At 44.1% G+C, this 21873-nt stretch overlaps 2 protein-coding genes across 2 annotated transcripts; both read right to left on the bottom strand.

Moving 5' to 3' along the window:
• Positions 1-17319: 17319 nt before the first annotated feature.
• LOC138925612 (uncharacterized) lies at positions 17320-17718 on the bottom strand. Its single transcript, XM_070276460.1, has one exon. The coding sequence runs from the start codon at positions 17716-17718 to the stop codon at positions 17320-17322; it is 399 nt and encodes a 132-aa protein (XP_070132561.1).
• A 1788-nt stretch (positions 17719-19506) lies between these two features.
• Positions 19507-19905, bottom strand: LOC138925611 (uncharacterized). The gene has a single exon (XM_070276457.1). The coding sequence runs from the start codon at positions 19903-19905 to the stop codon at positions 19507-19509; it is 399 nt and encodes a 132-aa protein (XP_070132558.1).
• Positions 19906-21873: the final 1968 nt, after the last annotated feature.

Below are 21873 nucleotides of genomic sequence, written 5' to 3'. Positions count from 1 at the left end.
TAGCGGGAGCAATATGCTGCGCTTTAATTTGCATCGGCTTGACCTATCGGCGGGTCACTCAGGCCCGAAAAACCGCGGCTCAGCTGAAGGAGATGATTGCCCAAATAGGGTCGACCGAGGGCGGCCTCATTCTTGAAGGGAGAGTAGTTAACTGAAGTTAACCAGGCAGCGGTAATGTCCAATTATTTAAGAGCTCGCTCTGGCCAAACTGCTGACAAAGCGTCTGGCCGGAAGCCCATGCATAGCGGCAAGCACTGAACATTTGCGTGGCCGCTAAAAAAATAAAACCAATTTCCGGCACTGCCGTTAACTTGTAAATTCATTCGTTAAATTGGTCACCACGCCTCAAGGGCCGTGACAACGGGGCAAGTGCTCCCATCATAGCTCCCGTCACAGAACGGATTTCCCCTCGGCAACCGCCAGGGATCTCAACCACTACCTACAAGGAGTAGCAACACCCCCCGGCAACCGCCAGGGGTAATTACCTTAAAACATATCTCCAGCGTCTGCGGCATCACCGACTGCAGCAAGGGATAACCAACGACATTATTACACCAAACCCAATTTATATTATTTTGTATAACAAGTGTTGGTCATTCAGAATTCTGTCCAATAATCAACAGGTTATTACTTTTTTCGCCAATTTTGTGAATGTGGTAATCTGAATTGGTTGTGCAGTTTCTCATCCAAAATATAAAAAAAACAAAAAAAAATTGTATAATTGATTCAATTAATGTTTAAAAACGGGTAAATATTATATTTAGTTGTATATTGTTGAGTTTTTGTGTTTGTTGCATTATAATACAAATAAATCAACAATTTCGCTTAGTTTAAAAATTCGCTTTTTTTCGCTTATTGTAAAAAAAAAATTAAGAAAAACCCACCTTAAAAAAAATAAAAAGAAAGGTTTATTTATTTATTATCATTTTTTTTTTTTATTTAAAGATGATAGTAAAGCTTACAAAACTCGCTCACTTCCCTCTCTTTCTTTCAAGCGAACGGTCGTGTTTTTTTTTGTGCGCACTACGTTTTATTAAAAATATTGGTAAACCGGTGTTTACATACTTGTGAATTAAATCTTGTGAATCTTAACCCTCTTAAAGCCTAAACCGTATCGCTTCGCGAGTGCTGTGGTATATTTGGAGTCGAATTAATAATTTGCCTAAATTCTATTCCAAGCATAGCTCAGCTCTGCTTCTTCGCCGCCTTATCTATATTTCTGCATTTCTCTTTTGCACTCTTTCAAAGCTCCCGCTTCGGCTTCTTGTTTGGCACAGTGGTTCAAGGTATTGTGTTTTTTAACTTTTTAAATATTAATTTTTGTTTTATTAAATAAAAAAAAAAAATAAAAAATAAATAAAATGGAATTTAAACTGGTCTGTGCCATTAAGTCTTGTAACAAGACAATATCCACATCCCAGCCTAGCATCCATTGCTGGTTATGTGAAAACGTCGTGCAAGCCAAGTGTGCCGGTTTCACTGCATCAGTTTCGGATGCCATTTCCCGTAGGTCTGGGATACATTATTGTTGTGAGAATTGTCGTGCTGTGCAAAGCGAAATGAGGTCGTTCATGAGACAGACCAAAAATGGATTTAAAGAGCTTATCACTGGTTTTAGTAAAATCAATGAACAGCTCTGTGCGCTGGACACTCAGTTTAATGGCCTTCAGCTGCTAAATGAGTCCCCTAAGCGTAAGAAATCCGCTGTTTCTGATCCGCCTCAGCCTGCTCAGCCGACATTAATGCAGCCGCTTATATCTCTGGCCACCCCAAGGGCTATAACTGAGAAAAATTCGTCCGAATTTCTCAGGGATAATGAGCAATTGTCCGATATGTCCGCCATGGCATCCCTTCAAGTGATGCCACAGGTCCTAGGGAACGAAACCCCCATTAGAGTCACCCAAAAGGGTATTCCACAGTCCGGACCACCGGCACCGACTGATGCTGCAGTTCTCGTACCTGCGACACCAAAACCCTTACAGGTGATTCCTCCATCGAAACATATATTGGTTTCTCGGCTGGCCCCTGATACTTCAGAGATTGATATCTCGGCTTATATCAAAGCCAAAACAAAAGCCGATATAAAGGTGGAGGACATAACTAAATTTAAATATAATTATACACGGCGCACGTCTTCTTTCAAGATTCGTGTTCCTGCGCTGAAGTTCAAGACGATTTGTTCTCACAGTTTTTGGCCAGAGAATCTTTTCGTCCAAGAACATCAGCCTAGTTCCGTGAAGAAAAAAGTTAAAAAACCAGTGGGAGTGAGACTTCCCAATATCGGAACCACCGACCAACCCTCCACATCTTCTTTGGCTACTAACCCAAAAAACTAGTTTCCTCATTAACTCTTACCTATCAGAATACTAGGGGGCTACGTAGCAAACTCCCAAAGCTATATTCTGATAGTTCTTTCTTTGCATCCCATATAATAGCATTTACAGAAACTTGGTTAAATCCGGAGATCTTTAGCTCCGAAGTTTTTCCAAGTAAGTACACCACAGCATTTGTCCGCCATTCGATACGTCTCTAATCTTATGACGGATCGTGACCAACTCGTAGCGGTGGGCGACTTTAATATCCCAGAATTAAAGTGGTCCAACGTCGATAACTCACCATCTTTGTCACTTATAACTTACCATGACTTCACCGCGGGCATGTTTGACATGTCCCTAGGTCAGATCAATCATGTTAGAAATTCGCTAGGTCGGCTTTTAGACTTGTGTTTTGTATCTGATCCTGATGGTACTGCTCTCTCCAGAGCTTTTCCCCTTTCATCCCCAGAGGATCCATATCACCCCACACTGGAGGTCTCAATCGAAACTACTCCTGGTATCGATCAGATGTCTCCGAGCGTGGTAAGTAAGATTCGCTGTTTCCGTAAAGCTGATTTTCAGAAACTTAATAGCCTTATTGATACATTTGACTGGTCTGATATTCTGGCGTGCACTGATCTTAATGTCACTTTAGAAAAATTTTATTTTACTTTAAATAAATTTTTTGACTCATGTGTGCCTTGGAAATATCCGTCCGCTTCAACAAATCCTCCTTGGTTTACAAGGTGCCTTACTGACTTAAAAAATAAAAAAAATAAGCTTTTACTTAAATATAAAAAAACCTGCAGTAGTGTTGATTTCTCAAGATACCTACTAGCTCGGTCGAATTTTACCGTGCATAACGCTGAATGTTATAGGAATTATATTGACCGCTGCCGGATTCAATTTACTCAGGATCCAAAGCAGTTTTATAATTTTGTAAACACTAAGCGTAAACACGTATCTTTTTCACCTCTGCTTACGTTTGAAAATTCCTCTGCGACTTCGGATCAGGCCATTGCCGATCTATTCGCAGAATTTTTTCAAACAACTTATTCTCCTCCTAAATTGACTGATCAGCCTTATGCATATAACACATTCAAGCAGCAAATCTTATTTTCTGTCCGTCTTTTTCTGAGAACAACTTATTATCTGGTCTTTTAAGGGTAAAACACATTTATTCGCCAGGCCCCGACGGAGTACCAGGCTGTGTGCTAAAATACTGCGCCAGGGCTCTGTGCAAACCTCTTCTAAGACTTTTCAACTTATCTTTGGAAACCTCGATTTTTCCCCTTAAGTGGAAGGAATCATTTATAATTCCCCTACAAAAAAGGGGAAAAAGTCCGAGGCTGCCAACTACAGAGGCATCTCTAAGTTGTCGGCAATTCCAAAGTTATTTGAAAAATTAATTACCCCTAATTTGCAACACCTTTGCTCTTCGATCATCACTCCTTGTCAGCATGGCTTTATTAAGCGTCGCTCCACCACCACAAACTTATTGGAGTTGACATCCTTTGTCATAGATGGCTTTTGTAAGGGATATCAAACCGATGTAATTTACACAGACTTCAGCAAAGCATTTGATTCAGTTAATCACTCACTCTTGTTGAGTAAACTGAATATGCTGGGTTTTCCTAAAGACCTCTCAACGTGGATCTCCAGCTACCTAGATGGAAGGACACAAAGAGTTTTATTTAAAAACATTCAGTCCCGTCTGGTCCGTGCTACATCCGGCGTCCCTCAAGGAAGTCATCTTGGCCCGTTATTATTTACGCTTTTTATAAACGACTTGCCCCCTGCTTTAACGAACTCTCTAGTTCTTATGTATGCAGATGATGTAAAGCTTTGTCTTCAGTACAAATCCATCTCTGCCCAATGCAGTCTTCAGTCTGACCTTGATAACTTTCAAAAATGGTGTTTAGCTAATGATCTAATACTTAATGGATCTAAATGCAAACATATGTCTTTTTATCGTTCTTGCCCTCTGCAAGCTACTTATTCTATTAATGGGATTGCCTTAGAAAAATTAACCCAGGTTAATGATCTCGGCTTCCTATTAGACATCAAACTTAAATTTGCCGACCATATTTCCTTAATGGTTAATAAGGCTAAAGGAGTCCTTGGTTTTATCAAAAGGTGGTCAAAAGAATTTAATGACCCCTATATAACCAAAACACTATTCATTTCTTTGGTCCGTCCTATACTGGAGTACGGTTCATGTGTCTGGAGCCCCCAATATGGAGTACATCAGGACCGCATAGAATCCCTACAAAAGAATTTCCTAACTTTTTCACTTAGAGGTCTAAACTGGGATGCAAATCTTCAACTTCCATTTTATAGTAGTAGACTCTTCCTCATAAACTTACCTAGCTTAACAAATCGTAGGACAATGCTCGGTGTAGTTTTTCTGCATAACCTTATTAACGGGGATGTAGATAGCCAGCATTTACTAACACGCTTAAATTTTAACATTCCTAATAGAAGGACTCGAAATTTTAGTCCTCTGTTCCTTAGCCGTTGTAGTTCGACATATGCACTGCATGACCCTTTTAGGGTATTATGTTCGAACAATGGAACAATGGTGTACAATGGTCTCTACTCTATTACTTCTCTTTCCTGTCCCTCTAACTTAAAATATAGAATTTTAAATTTCCTTACTAACTCCTCTTAGCTTAATAATTAACAAATAACTTTATATTCTAACAAATCGTTTCTTGAGCGCCCCTCGGTCGTCTGGGCCTCTAAGCTTTATGATGAATACAGGAATGCTAGCTGATGCTCTTATTGATGCACAAGCCATTTCCCAATTCTGAAAGACCGGAAAAAAAAAAAAAAAAAAAAAAAACTAATACTAACATTTGGTTGTAGTGCTAGCTATGAGGCTTTCGACTACGCAATTTTATAGAGTATGTACATAATATTTGTGAGACAGTTAGGAAGTTTTGGATATATGTAGTTATTTTTCATTTTGATTTTAGATTATATTATATAAATGGGATTTTTTTTTTAAATTCTATTACTGTTGTTATGTTTTCTGTTGTGGGATATTTAAGGTAGTCAATGGCTGTACGGGTTTTAAGTATGTGTTGCTTGATTGGATTTTTTTAAAAATTCTATTATTGTTATTATGTTTTCTGTTGTGGGATATTTAAGGTAGTCAATGGCTGTACGGTTTTTAAGTATGTGTTGCTTGATCTGCGTAATTTCTGAGCATGACTCTAGGATGTGTTCCATATTTACGGGAGTCGACGATTGGCAAAGAGGGCAGCTGCGTGTGGTGTTGGCATCAAGGAGGTGTTTGTGTGTTAGGTTTCAATGTCCTAATCTAAGTCTTATAAATTTAATTTAGTCTATTCTGCTAATTTTTTCTTGAATTATGTTGGAAAATGTCGATGTGTGGACGTTGTTGGTGTTGATGTTTTTGTACCATGTGTGGCATTTGTTTATTAATGTCTCGTTTTCTCTCATTAGTTGTGTTTTCAGGAATTTGTTCATGTCATTTATATTTACGTTGGGAGTATATATTAATGGCATTTATGTTGCCTCTTTTCTGTTTTGTCTGCTATCTCATTTGCCCCCATTTTGCCTCATTTGACAGCACAAACTTTCAAATCCAAATGTTTCCAATGTAAGAAAAATTTTCTAAAAATTGGGTTGGAACAAGTTTTCTCCATATGAAATATAGATAGATTAGATAGATTATAGATTTCCATTTGTTTAAGAACTGTTGCTAGAAAAGATGTCTTTAAAATAAAATACAATATTTTAGTTCCCATTCAAACTTTTGAATAACGAAAAAAGACATCAAAAACTACGTTTTTTTCGCTTAGTGAATTTCGCTCTGCTCTTGCTGTTTTTTCTGCTACGCATACACTCAAATTAGAAACATGTGTGCGTTTTGCCCCCCGCTGCCTGAAATACTCCTTTGTGAGTAGTTATTGTTTGCGTTAATATCTAAATTTTCGTCGACAACTCTTGACATCCCTGCACCAACATTTATTTTTTGCGAAAATGGAGCCTTCTTCTATCGATGCTAAAAGCGTGGTAATTGCAGGAATTTAATGGCAATGCAGCTGCACGGTTCTATTAAGTGTCGATTCATAATCTCCACAAATGCGAATTGATATAGTACATCCTTCTTGACTATGGGCACCGTCGGAGTGACCCACTCCGAATACTCTTTGGGCTCAAATATTTCTCGAGCACAGAAACGGTCCAACTCTTCTTCATATGGCTTGATGAGAGCGTAAGAAATTCGCGTTGGAGCCAGTTTACCCGGCCTTCCTGATTAATTTTGAGGGCCATCATTGGCGGCCCCGTATACCGACCAGATTCTTATGAATTTCGAATTTCCTTGCGATACCATTATTGCACTGCACGCTTTGAATACCATCTAAGCGGAGTCCGAGGACTTCAAACCAATTGCATCCTAGGAGGCTTAGCCCTGTGCCAGACGTAAACATCAGTAGTAGATTACTTATACGGCGATTATTGTAGCGGAATGACGTATCGGTGATTTGTTGGGGTTGACCACCGGAACTATTTGATCAACGCCTCCGTGAGATGCCCTGTTCCGACGCTTGTTACTTGGCTTAGGTTAGGTTAGGTTGAGGCGGCGATGAGGGGCCGGTTCTGACCCCCATCCACTTGAGCCGCTGGGGCTCCTTGTGATACCGCACAGGCAAGGATCCTCCAAAAAAACCTCTCCCTTCCCACTACTTATGTGCCCAAGGGTGTTCTATCCTTCCTGAATCGGCTCGCGGTCCCATCCAGATTTACGGATGAAAGCTACGAGTCTGTGTGGAGCGACCTCCGCGAGGTCTGTAAGGTCTGTAAGTATTGCTGCGCCCAAGAATTTGAGTCGGATGCGCCTCAGCGCAGGGCATTGACACAGGAGGTGTGCGACGATGTGCCCGTCTCTCGTAGCCTGATTGCCGATAGCGTGGCTATCTTGACCCCCATTATCTCTACCGGTAATAGGTCGAGTATGAAGTCTAGTGCATCCGTCGGTGTGGTACGTAGGCTGCCTGTGATACAGACCTCCGCCATCCTTTGCGTTTCCTAAGCTTCTCCCTGATTGTGGAGTTGGTGAGAGCAGGCCACCAGACCACCACCCCGTAGAAAAGGATGGGTCTTATGGCCGCTGTATAAAGCCATCTTACTATTTTTGGGGACATTCCCCATTTAAGGCCAATGGCTTTCCTGCAAGTATAGAGCGCGATTGTAGCCTTGTTAGCTCTATCCATAGTGTTTGACTTCCAGTCCAGTTTCCTGTCTAGCGTAGTCCCTAGGTACTTGGCGCTATCGCTAAGGGATAGTGTTTCTCCTAATAGTTTTGTAAGCCTTAAGTTTGGTATTTTGTACTTCCTGGTGAAGAGGACGAGCTCTGTTTTGGATGGGTTTACACCTAGTCCATTTCTAACTGCCCATGTTGAGAGGACCCTAAGTTTGTCCGTCATGCGGTCACATAGAGTCTGGGGAAATTTTCCTGAGAAGGCAATTGCGACATCATCCGCGTAAGCGATAACTATGCAACCACCCCCTTCTAGGGATCGCAGTAGGCTATTAACCGCCACGTTCCAGAGTAGGGGTGAGAGTACGCCTCCTTGCGGGGTGCCTCTTCTGACGTATCTATGAATAGATTCTCCTCCTAGTGACGCCTCAACAGTCCTGTTTACCAGGATCTTCTCTATAAGGCGTATGGATTGATCATCTATTCCTAGTCCTGTCAGCGCATTGATTATCGAGCTTGGTAGGATGTTGTTGAACGCACCTTCTATGTCTAGAAAAGCAATGAGTGCGTATTCCTTATCACTAAGTGCCTTTTCGACAAAAGTAGTGATTTCGTGGAGTGCCGTTTCCGTGGATCGGCCCTTCCTATACGCATGCTGTGATCCCGAGATATCATCTGGGTTGATAGTAAGATTAATATGGAGGCTGATTAGTCTCTCCATTGTCTTGAGAAGGAAGGACGGCAGGCTTATTGGTCTGAAGTCCTTGGGGGTGCAGTGGGATGGTTTTCCCGCCTTGGGTATAAATACGACTTTCGTCCGCAACCACATTGCGGGTACGATGCCTATCCTAAAAATTGCTGAGAAAGCTTTCTTGACCCAAGATCTCAGGTTGGGACCGGCTTTAATAAGTTAAGCCGGGACAATGCCATCTGGGCCCGGGGATTTAAAGGGCTTGAAGCTGTTTATTGCCCAGCTGAGATACCTATCACTCAATAGGTATTAAAGTTGGTTAGCGGTGGAGGAGCTATTCCCCTGTGTCTGCATTTCCAGGGTTGTATCTTCTCGAGAGCATCCCGGGAAATGCGTCCCTATGAGAGCCTCTAGGGTTTCTTTGCTGGACGATGTCCAGTTACCTTCTGAGGTTTTAATGTATCCTACATTTGGTGCAGTAGTTGCGAGGACCTTCCTGAGTCGGGAGGCCTCTGACGTTTGCTGAATGTTCGTACTCGAAAACGGAAAACAGGTACTTGTGTTTGAATGTATTGGTATCATCAATGATCCTGGCAAGTTTCATTTTTACATGATCTTTTCTTTACATGCATATTTCCCTTAATGGGAACCAATGCAAAATATCAGAAAATATAGAAAACATAGACGGCGATGATCCTGGCAAGTTTCATTTTTGACATGATCGTTTGCTTTTATATCAATAGAGGGCGTAACGTATAAAATATTACGGTAGATGGCGCTGCCCAATTTTACACAAACTTGACCCATAGATGGCGCCACTTAATTTACCTCGTACGCCGTTTGCCTAATTACATACTACTAAAATTTTTCTGCCGCTTATACGCCGTTTGCCTAATTCCCTACAAATTCAACTGACCACTTAAGATACCTGTCTAAGATTCAGGATCGTGAAAAAATAAATAAGATTCAGGATCGTGAAAAAATAAATAAAATTGATGAACAAAAAAATAAATGCTTATTTACAAAAATTATATTCATGTTGCTGCAGTTCATTTAGAAGTGTATTTTACTACAATTCTTTTGTAATTAATTTAAAATTAATGATGAAGAACAAATAATTTAAAAAACAAGAAAGGAAAGCTAACTTCGGGCGGAGCCGAAGTTTATATACCCTTGCAGTTTAAACCGGATATATATCGCAGACATCGGATATAGTTGGCCGATCCTTATGGAAATATGAATATATAATCCAATATATTACAATACAAAATCTAAAAAAAGTCTCAAGCTTCTATCTTCAAAAATACCAAAGTTGGTATTTCTACCAAAAACCATTTCCGATCGTTCAGTTATATAACAGCTATAAGATATAGTCGGCCGATCTTTATGAAATTTGGTAGATCGGATTAACTGACCAAGTCTACCAAGGTCAGTCTATTTTTGGTCAGCTAATCCAACCTGCCAAATTTCATTAGAATCAGCCGACTATATCCTATAGCTGCCATAGAACTGAACGATCGGAAATGGTTTTTGGTAGAAATACCAACTTTCGTATTTTTTAAGATAGAAGTTTTGGACTTTTTTTAGATTTTGTATTGTAATAAATTGGATTATATATTCCTATTCCCATAAGAATCGGCCAACTATATCCGATGTTTGCGATATATATCCGGTTTTAACTGCAAGGGTATATAAACTTCGGCTCCGCCCGAAGTTAGCTTTCCTTTCTTGTTTTTAAATTAATTTTAAATTAACTTGGACTTATATAAAAAATTTTAATTTTTAATATAAAATATAATACAGAATTTTACAAGGAGTAAGTATATCACAAAAAAACCTTTTCGTAGAAAAGTGAAAATCCACCCTGAAGGGTCAAGAAAAAAAAAAGGAACCAATTAACCTGCTGCGATGCCTTTTTATCACTTTCTTGCAAGAGACATATTTATGTAAGGGTCGGACATTTAGGAGTATATATATATATATATGAGCGTATATTGGATTGTGGATTTACGTTCCCACCAACATATACATGCATACACGGATATGACGAAAGAAATCAGCCGATTGCCTATTTACTCCCTACTACTGACATGGAAGTAAAAGCTACCGAACACAAAACTCTAAACTTCTCTAAGGGCGTCATGTACTGTAATGAATTACGAAACATAGACGAAACAGAAATACTCAACGAATTAAAAAAACAAAAAGTCACTGAAGTTCGCAAAATTCTAAAAAAGCAAAACCAATCATAGGTAGAAAATGGATTAATTATAATTACTTTCCAAACCCATACACTCCCAGAATCCCTAAACGTTGGATACGAAAAAGTTCGTCTACGCCCAAATATTCCACGTCCACTAAGATACCAACAATGCCTACGATTTGGACACCCGACCCCAACCTGCAAAAGCCCCACAGAGCTTTGCAAGAACTGCTGCGAGACAACCCACACAGAAGAAAACGAGTCATGCAACAACGAAAAAACTGCATTAACTGCAAAAACCTTTTCGATGCAGGTACAAAAAATAGCCCACTAGACCGCAGTTGCCCATCATTTATAAAAGAAAAAGAACTGATAAAAATAAAAACTATACAAAAAGTCGACCACAAAACAGCACTAGAAATTTACTACTCTAGTCGCAACCAACAGCTCAGCACCAGCTTTGCATCTATTGTATCTAAACAACACTCCAACAAAACAACAACAAACAAAATAACAACACCCACTCCCCAATACACAAACCAAAATAAAGAGACGTCGACATCACAGATACAAAATCAAAGAAAACAAACATCATATCATGACCTCCCTAATGACCATCACACACCTACTTCAATTGCAAACATCACAACACCACTAACTTCACCCGCTCACCAAAATACTGATGTCTCCAACATGGACATTGACCTCCCCAACACTTCAAAAAACAACATAGCATGCGAAAGGACCCAAGACCTAAAACTACGAATTTTTCAAAAGGACAAAAATAAGACACTAGCGACCAACCTAAAACATACCGAAATTATCCAACCAAAAAGTAAAAAAAAAAACAAACACATTAACATAAGCCATTCTGAAAGCACTTAGTACTTGTACAAGCAGTTATAAAAGAACAGAGCACCCATAGTAACCAACTAACACCTCATCAACAACAAACAACTAATCTTTAAAACGACCATAAAAAATAATACAATGGAACATTAACGGCTATCTGAACAACTACTGTGAGCTTCAAACAATCATTAAAAAACATGCGCCACTTATAATATCCTTACAAGAAACATATAAAATTCACTAATAACATTCCCATACCCATAAATTACACACGTATTTCAAAAAACACCTCATCTTCCCACGGTGGCGTAGGTCTCCTAGCCCACAAGTCACTACAAGCTCGAGAGATAATCCTTAGCGACGATTTCCAAACTTAAATTCAGAATTATCTCAGCATATAGTATAGCTCCTAACAAATCATTCTTAATGCAAAAGTGAGCAGAAAAGTTCGATGCAGACCTTCAGGCCGTACTAAACACCTCACATATACCCACCTTGATCACTGGCGACTTTAACGGTTGGCACAAAAACTGGGGCTCAAATCAAAACAACGCAAGAGGAAAAACATTAGAGAAATTCATAACTCAATCAAACTTCATACTATTAAACGACATGTCACCTACTCACTTTAGCACACACAACACACTAACAAACGACCTAACCTTCAGCAGCCCAATTCTCCAAATGGACAGCTCTTGGCACTCCGAAGATAATCTTTTTGGCAGCGATCACTTCCCCATAATAATCAACCTTTTCACCTCCAACACAACGAGCCTCCAAGTCACTCCACGCAAACCATCTTTTTTAACCGACAAAGCAAACTGGCCGAAATTCTGCAAGCTCACTGAAACATAAACAAGGAAGCCGCAATAATTCACACAATCATCCTCTCCAGCGCCCATAAGGCAATACACCAGACACACCCTACAAGAAAGCCCCAAAATGTACCATGGTGGAATAGCAAACTTAGCCAATTGATAGACGACAAAATGAAGAAATGGAACGAATTAAAAAGAAAAATATCGACAGAAAAAATTCTAAAGTACAAAAAAGCTAACGCCCTATTTTAACTAACATTAAAACAAGAAAAAAACGAATTATAAACAATTTTACTACACTAATATCACCCGAAACAGCGCCAAAAAAAATCTGAAGAACATCCGACGCTTTTGCGGACTCAACCCGCAAAAACACATACACTGCATATTTAACCCAACCACAAACCAAAACACCACTCACAAATTACAAATCGCAAATTTATTTTGTAAACACTTTTCAGAAATTTCTTTCGACACAAACTTCAACACATCATTCATAAAACAAAAACAAACTTCAACCAATAACTCACACAACCTATCATACACTCCCTGCAAAGGAGAAAAGAAATAAAAAAGCCCATAACTTCAATAGAATTCTCAGCAGCATTAAACACACTAAAAGAAAATACACCCGGACTAGATAGAATTAACTACGCAATGATCAAAAACATAGATAATACAACAAACAAGAAAGCAAAGCTAACTTCGGGCGGAGCCGAAGTTGATATACCCTTGCAGTTAAAACCGGATATTTATCGCAAACATCGGATATAGTTGTCCGATCCTTATGAGAATATGATAATATAACCCAATTTATTATAATACAAAATTTAAAACAAGTCCCAAACTTCTATCTTTAACAATACCAAAGTTGGTATATCTTCCAAAAACCATTTCCGATCGTTCAGTTATATGACAGCTATAGGATATAGTCGGCCGATCCTAATGAAATTTGGTAGGTCGGATCAACTGACCACAAATAGAATCTGTACCAGCTTTCTATCTGCTAAAACACGGAAGTTGGGTCATTTCCGATCGTTCAGTTATATGGCAGATATAGGATAAAGTCAGCCGATCCTTATGAAATCTGGCATGTCGTAATGTTTTGCCAAAAATAGCTCTCATGTCAAATTTGAACTCTCTAACTCTAAAAACACCAAAGTTATACCATTTCCGATCAATCAGTTATATGGCAGCTATAGGATATAGTCGGCCGATCCGGGCCGTTCCGACTTATATACTGCGTGCAAAGGAAAGAAGGGTGTGTGCAAAGTTTCAAGACGATAGCTTTAAAACTGAGAGACAGTTTGCCTAGAAACAGACAGACGGACAGACAGACGGACAGACAGACGGACAGACAAACGGACAGACAGACGGACAGACGGACATGCTCATATCAACTCAGGAGGTGATCCTGATCAAGAATATATATACTTTATAGGGTCTGAGATGTCTCCTTCACTGCGTTGCACACTTTTGACCAAAATTATAATACCCTCTGCAAGGGTATAAAAATAGAATTATAAGCCCACAAAACTCAACAGCTATATTCCACAAACCTACAAAAATAGCCTAATAGTACCAATTTTAAAACAAAACTCAGACAACATCATCCTAAACTCATACCGTCCAATCTCACTAAACTCAAGCCTTTAAAAAATTCTGGACAAAATTATTGCCAAACGACTGTGGTGGTTTGTATTAAACGACACACTAATCCATAACAGTCAAACTGGCTTTAGACAGGGGAAATCGGCTATAGACAGTCTACTACTCAAAGACCATCTTTTAGCACGAGCTCTCTCTAGAAGAAACCACGCATCTATTATATCACTAGACTTTGCAAAGGCCTTCGATAGAATTGGCATCCACTCAATACTTGACCAACATGTAATCTGGAAAACTGGCCCAAAAATTATTAACTAAGTAAGAAACTACATGACAAATAGAAAAATACTCGTGCGCATAACTCTGAAAGCATTCTTCAAGGCTCCCCACTCTCCGTGATCCTGTTTTTGATCGCATATAACTCACTAACAGAAAAGCTCACACTTCATCCGAACATGAGCCTAAGCGCATACGCAGATGACTTCAACATCATCCTAAGACTAAAAAACAAAAAAAAACCTAAATCCGATAATATCCACTATTACAGACTGGGCAGAATACTCAGGAGCCGTATTATCTACCACAAAATGCAAACACCTCCACGTTTGCAGAAAACATAACTGTAACTGCACCATAACAACAGGAAACACTCAAATGCAAGAAATAACATCATTAAAAGTTTAACTGCAACACCTCTACGCTCCTAAACATAACAAAAGACTACGGTCTTGCAATCTACGGCTACTGCCCGTACACAATACTGCGCAAAGTAAAGACAACAATTAACACAGCCTTTAGAACTGCCCTCGGAGCCTTCAGAACCACCCCCACAAAAAACATACTGTACGAAGCAAATGCATACGCCTTAGAAAACAGACGAGAGTTCCTTACGTCAAAAATCATTAAGTTTCTAGTTAACGCCAAAGCCTCCCCAATATTTAAAATTTTAAAAGCATATCGCCCGCCTAAACGTCCACAATACAAATCAACAATAGATCGTACTATAGAATACTCACAAGTCCACCAACTGCCATTTAAGCAATTAACACCATCTACACAAACCACACCGCCCTGGAACACAAGCCTTCTAAAAATAAACACATCGCTAAATAAATTCGACAGAAACAGTAACCATCCTGAAATTTTCAGATTAAAATTCACAGAAATTCAGTCAAAAGACGAACACAAATGCACATACATTTACACCGACGGATCTCAAGCAAACGGCATCACTAGCATGGCAATCACAAGCGAAACTGAATGCATCAAACTTTACCACCTACCACACTACTCTTCAGTGTTTTCCGCAGAGCTTCTGCCAATATTAGAAGCACTGCAAATACATAAAACTAAAAGAGGCAAATTTTGCATATGCTCAGACTCACTCTCTGCCATCGACGCAATTAAAAACACTAACAACTGCGAACACCATATCTCAAAGGCTCGAAATCTTCTACAAAATAACAATAATAAATTTAAACTACTTTGGATCCCCGGTCACGTGGAAATACCTAGAAACGAACTTGCAGATGCCCTAGCAAAAAACGCTACACGACAACCACTCACAACCATGGAAAACTTAAGCACGCAGGACATACTAAAATATATTAAAAATACATATCTCTTGAAAATGCAATCAAACATATTCAAAACTTTACGCTGGTACCAAGCAGTTAATCACCCACAACTCAACTGATTCAAATTACCAAAAACATTCACTCATCGATCTCACGTAGAGACCAGATAATAATAACAAGGCTCAGGCTTGGACAAACAAAAATTACACATAACCACTATATGGACCCAACTGTAGTCCGTGGGTACATATCTGCGCCCAGGACGACGGAGATTGTCGCTGGCAGATGGAATCGTTCATCCGCCAGGGTCACACCTCGGAAGTGGCCACGCACCGCCTCGCTCAGCTCCCGGGACGGCGTACGAACTCGCACGTGAGGCTCAATCTTAAACATGACCTCCAGCCGAACGCTATCATCGGTCGTTGACCCCACGGTGTCCGAACACACCTGTTCGTCCCCCATGCTGGTAGTGGGCAGCCGGAAACACGCAGCGAGCGAGGCGTCGATGCAGCTCGAGGGCGTGCATGGGTCGATGAGGGTCCCCGTGTCGAAGCTCCGGGTCCCGGTGTCTATCCGCACTAGTGCAGTCGGCTGCACGTTGACGCTGTTCCGTTGCAGCAGCGACGAAAGGATGGGCGCAGCGACCGCGTCCAGCGGGGGCCCTCGACGAGAGGCGGAACCTTGCCTAGGTGCGGATGACGCGGGCGGATGAGCGGTGGTCGGCAACCGAGGAGTGGCGGAAGAATGCCGAGGATGTATCGACGAGTGCCGGGACGTCGGTGGCCGTGGATCGGGTTGGGATTGCCGGAAAGTGGCGGACCCAGGCCGAGGAGCACCCGAACCGCGCCGGGAGTTGGCGGATGACGGCCGGGCGCCAGACGAGACACTCTGTGTCCTGACTCCCGCGCTCCGTGACCGGTGCTCCTCTTGGCGTGCCTTGCGCCGAGCCCGCGGCTTCTCCACGAGATGCAGCAGCGTGTGGTGATCCTGACCACACGTCTTACAACCGTCACCCCGCCGACAGGATCCGTCGGAGTGCTCGTGGGCCAGGCAGCTCGAGCAATACCGGTTCACAAGAACCGCTCGGAGCCGCTTCTCGGCGCTAAGGCGTAGGAAGCGCCGACACTTTTTCAAGGCGTGGATTCCATTGCAGACTCGGCAACGGTAGGATTGAATACCTCGAGTACATCTGCTCTCCAGCGATGCGTGGGTGTTGCATGGACGTGGCGACATCGTGTTGACTATGGCTGACGGAAATATGATGAAGGAACAAATAACATGATCAGAATCGGTGTAAATGAAGGTACGGAACTACGTGCAGAGCTACGGGACAGCACAATGGAAAGGAACATTGGAGCGGAAGAAATGTTAATTACTGTGGGTAGGCGGACGCGTCCAACGGAAGAAGCACGCGGAGGTCCCTCGTAGGGGCTCGCCACTTGTTTCTCTTATGGAGCTCCTTGAGGTACTCTTTCTTCCATCGGAGCCGAAATTGCTGCTGAAGCGCCTTGAGGTGTTGCCAACGATTGATGATGGAATTGGTGTCCCCCTTTATCTCGGGCTCGGCCGTGGCGAGAAGTGGGCCTCCCACAAGAAAGTGCCCGGGTGAAGAGCCAGCAGGTCAGCAGGGTCTTCGGACATTGGCGCGAGTGGCCGCGAATTCAGGCACGCCTCGATTTTCGCCAGGAGAGTAGCCAGCTCCTCAAAGGTGTATTTTCCCGTGGCGGTGGACTTGTAGAACAGGGTCTTGAAGCTCTTGACCCCTGCTTCCCAAAGGCCCCCCATGTGAGGAGCTCCCGGAGGAATGAAATGCCAGAGAAGCTGCTGGTGACTATAGGCACCGGTCACAGCCCCCTTTAGGCTCTGGAGAAAATTGCGGGATAGTAGAGCAGCTGCTCCCACAAAGGTCTTCCCGTTGTTGGACTGCACTTGACGGGGGCATCCTCTCCGGGACACGAACCGTGCGAAAGTCGCCAGAAATTTCTCGGTCGTAAGGTCCGACTTAGGCTCTAAATGGATGGCTTAAGTGGAGAAGCACGAAAACACCAACACATAACCCTTTGTGATGAGACAGGCCCTCCCCGTATAGTTTTTTAACTCGAAGGGACCGGCATAATCCAAACCGGCGTGCGTGAATGGGCGCGAGAAGGACGTCCTTTCCTTGGGTAGCTCTCCCATGAGTTGCGTCTGCAATTTCTTCTTACAAAAATAGACGACGGACTTGACCAAATTCCTCACCCTTGGAATCCAGAACTTGGCCCGGATCAGACGGATCATCAGCTGACTGCCACCGTGCAGCGTGATGCGATGTGTAAAATGAACCAGGAATCGAGACAGATGACAGTCGTACGGAAGGATAATAGGGTGCCGTTCGTCATATTGGAGAAGTTCAGAGGACGTGACCCGGCCGCAGGCTCTCATAAGGCCTTGCGAATCCACGAAGGGGTTCAGATTTTGAATCGGACTGGCTGCCGATATTGGACGCTTTTCGCTTAAGCAGCCCATCTCAGAGACGAAGTGTCTGCGCTGAGTGACGGAAACTAGAAGACGTTCAGCCGACGTAACCTCATTAGCGGTCAGGTGCTTTTCAAACGAGGGTCGAATCTTCCGCGCGCGCTGGATGAAGCGATTAACATAGGCAAGGACTCGTAATGCCTTGTCAAGTGTGGAAAAACGCTCAAGGAGATCTTGGGGGGAGGCGCTTTCGCGACATGGACCTTGACTGCTCGCTTCTCGAGTTCAGTCGCGGGGGCATCATTGCCTTGAGGGCATCATTGGGGCATGCCGCGGGGGCATCATTGCCAGTCAGGACCGTGCCACCACAACTGGTTATCTGCAAGATCTTGGAGAGCTACGCCCCGGCTAGCGAGATCCGCATGGTTATGCTCGGAGCGGACATGTGCCCATTTCTGCACGTCGGTGAACTGAGTGATCTTGGTCACCCGGTTGGCCACGAAAGTTGTCCATTATGCTGGCTTATGCAGCCACGCGAGGACAATAGTCGGTCCAACAGTATAGGGCAGACGCGGCCCCTGGCATTTGGGGCAGAACGGCGGTGGCCATCTCGGACAACAACAAGGCACCGCACAGTTCTAGTCGAGGGAGCGACACCGTCTTAACTGGGGCCACTCGAGTCTTTGCAGTCAGCAGGGTCACTATCACCGTGGACCCGACCTCGACACGAACGTAAATTGCTGCGTCGTACGCCTTCTGTGAAGCGTCGCAGAACCCGTGGTGTTCGACCTTTAGGTGTGGTCGGAACGCGACCCATCGAGGAACACGAATCTGAGGAAGCGCGTAGGAAGCGCCGACACTTTTTCAAGGCGTGGATTCCATTGCAGACTCGGCAACGGTAGGATTGAATACCTCGAGTACATCTGCTTTCCAGCGATGCGTGGGTGTTGCGTGGACGTGGCGACATCGTGTTGACTATGGCTGACGGAAATATGATGAAGGAACAAATAACATGATCAGAATCGGTGTAAATGAAGGTTCGGAACTACGGGCAGAGCTACGGGACAGCACAATGGACAGGAACATTGGAGCGGAAGAAATGTTAATTACTGTGGGTAGGCGGACGCGTCCAACGGAAGAAGCACGCGGAGGTCCCTCGTAGGGGCTCGCCACTTGTTTCTCTTATGGAGCTCCTTGAGGTACTCTTTCTTCCATCGGAGCCGAAATTGCTGCTGAAGCGCCTTGAGGTGTTGCCAACGATTGATGATGGAATTGGTGTCCCCCTTTATCTCGGGCTCGGCCGTGGCGAGAAGTAGGCCTCCCACAAGAAAGTGCCCGGGTGAAGAGCCAGCAGGTCAGCAGGGTCTTCGGACATTGGCGCGAGTGGCCGCGAATTCAGGCACGCCTCGATCTTCGCCAGGAGAGTAGCCAGCTCCTCAAAGGTGTATTTTCGCGTGGCGGTGGACTTGTAGAACAGGGTCTTGAAGCTCTTGACCCCTGCTTCCCAAAGGCCCCCATGTGGGGAGCTCCCGGAGGAATGAAATGCCAGAGAAGCTGCTGGTGACTATAGGCACCGGTCACAGCCCCCTTAAGGCTCTGGAGAAAATTGCGGGATAGTAGAGCAGCTGCTCCCACAAAGGTCTTCCCGTTGTTGGACTGCACTTGACGGGGGCATCCTCTCTGGGACACGAACCGTGCGAAAGTTGCCAGAAATTTCTCGGTCGTAAGGTCCGACTTAGGCTCTAAATGGATGGCTTAAGTGGAGAAGCACGAAAACACCAACACATAACCCTTTGTGATGAGACAGGCCCTCCCCGTATAGTTTTTTAACTCGAAGGGACCGGCATAATCCAAACCGGCGTGCGTGAATGGGCGCGAGAAGGACGTCCTTTCCTTGGGTAGCTCTCCCATGAGTTGCGTCTGCAATTTCTTCTTACAAAAATAGACGACGGACTTGACCAAATTCCTCACCCTTGGAATCCAGAACTTGGCCCGGATCAGACGGATCATCAGCTGACTGCCACCGTGCAGCGTGATGCGATGTGTAAAATGAACCAGGAATCGAGACAGATGACAGTCGTACGGAAGGATAATAGGGTGCCGTTCGTCATATTGGAGAAGTTCAGAGGACGTGACCCGGCCGCAGGCTCTCATAAGGCCTTGCGAATCCACGAAGGGGTTCAGATTTTGAATCGGACTGGCTGCCGATATTGGACGCTTTTTGCTTAAGCAGCCCATCTCAGAGACGAAGTGTCTGCGCTGAGTGACGGAAACTAGAAGACGTTCAGCCGACGTAACCTCATTAGCGGTCAGGTGCTTTTCAAACGAGGGTCGAATCTTCCGCGCGCGCTGGATGAAGCGATTAACATAGGCAAGGACTCGTAATGCCTTGTCAAGTGTGGAAAAACGCTCAAGGAGATCTTGGGGGGAGGCGCTTTCGCGACATGGACCTTGACTGCTCGCTTCTCGAGTTCAGTCGCGGGGGCATCATTGCCTTGAGGGCATCATTGGGGCATGCCGCGGGGGCATCATTGCCAGTCAGGACCGTGCCACCACAACTGGTTATCTGCAAGATCTTGGAGAGCTACGCCCCGGCTAGCGAGATCCGCATGGTTATGCTCGGAGCGGACATGTGCCCATTTCTGCACGTCGGTGAACTGGGTGATCTTGGTCACCCGGTTGGCCACGAAAGTTGTCCATTATGCTGGCTTATGCAGCCACGCGAGGACAATAGTCGGTCCAACAGTATAGGGCAGACGCGGCCCCTGGCATTTGGGGCAGAACGGCGGTGGCCATCTCGGACAACAACAAGGCACCGCACAGTTCTAGTCGAGGGAGCGACACCGTCTTAACTGGGGCCACTCGAGTCTTTGCAGTCAGCAGGGTCACTATCACCGTGGACCCGACCTCGACACGAACGTAAATTGCTGCGTCGTACGCCTTCTGTGAAGCGTCGCAGAACCCGTGGTGTTCGACCTTTAGGTGTGGTCGGAACGCGACCCATCGAGGAACACGAATCTGTTCGAGCACCGAGTAATTCTTTAGAAAGTCAACCCATCGCTGACAGAAATCTTCAGGGAGGGCGTCATCCAACCCTAGATCCAGAAGCCAAATGTCTTGCATGAACATTTTTGCCCGAACAATGAAAGGAGCGAGCCAACCTGCTGGATCGAACAATTTGGGAGAGGACTTGGTGCTTCGTGAAAACCGAGCCGGAAGTCAATTCTGGCGGGACAAAAAAGAATTCATCAGTCGTCGCTTTCCACCGCACGCCGAGTGTCTTGGCCGTGCTCTCTGCATCGATGTCGAGAAAGTCAGCACGGAGACGGTGGTCGATCGGAATGTCGGTCAGGATTGCCTTTTTATTCGACGTCCATTTCCTAAGTGGGAACCCTGCTGACTCTAGGGCCCCCTTTCAGCTCCCGAATCGAAGCTTGGGCTTCAGTTTTGGAGTCTGCCCCCGCGAGAACGTCATCAACGTACATAAACTGCCAGATAATTTGGCTTGCCTGCGGATACTTCGACTCTTCGTCGTCAGCGAGCTATCGCAGCACACGGATCGCCAGGAACGGGGCACAATTGACACCGAAGGTGATCGTTTTCAACGTTTTCAACCGTTTTCAAAACAAAATACGTTGGAGCGGAGTATGCTTGGGGTCTACCCAAATTTGCCGATACATCTTCGCGATGTCGGCGTTGAAGACAAACCTAAAGTATCGCCACTTTACGATTTGAATCGTCAGGTCGGATTGTAAGACCGGGCCCGCGTAAAGAATGTCGTTCAGACTGGTCCCGTTTGCGGACGGGCTCGAAGCATTGAAGACCACTCGCACCTTGGTGGTCGCGCTTTCGGGCTTGAAGACGGCATGATGTGGAAGATAGTAGGTAGCGGAATTGCTCGCGGGAGAGACCTCGGTCATGTGGCCTAAGTCGATGTATTCCTGAATTACCGAGTCATAGCGGGCCTTAAGGGGCGGGTCCCTCTTCAAGCGCTGCTCATTACGCAGAAACTGAGCAAGGGCAAAGGACCGTCCCCTTCTGCCCGGGGTCGCTTAAGGGGAGCGTCACAACGTACTTGCCACACTCGTCTCTCTTCGTCGTCTGGACAAAATTGTGCTCGCA

This window comes from Drosophila bipectinata, chromosome XR (genome assembly GCF_030179905.1).
Source record: "Drosophila bipectinata strain 14024-0381.07 chromosome XR, DbipHiC1v2, whole genome shotgun sequence".
NCBI classification, from domain to species: Eukaryota; Metazoa; Arthropoda; class Insecta; order Diptera; family Drosophilidae; genus Drosophila; species Drosophila bipectinata.
Note: the sequence above shows the minus strand (reverse complement) of the source record. Positions and strands in the feature narration are given on the sequence as shown.

Excerpts from the sequence above, each read along its gene's own strand:
- LOC138925612 (XM_070276460.1), bottom strand. The coding sequence starts at position 17,718 with ATGAGAGCCTGCGGCCGGGTCACGTCCTCTGAACTTCTCCAATATGAC.
- LOC138925611 (XM_070276457.1), bottom strand. The coding sequence starts at position 19,905 with ATGAGAGCCTGCGGCCGGGTCACGTCCTCTGAACTTCTCCAATATGAC.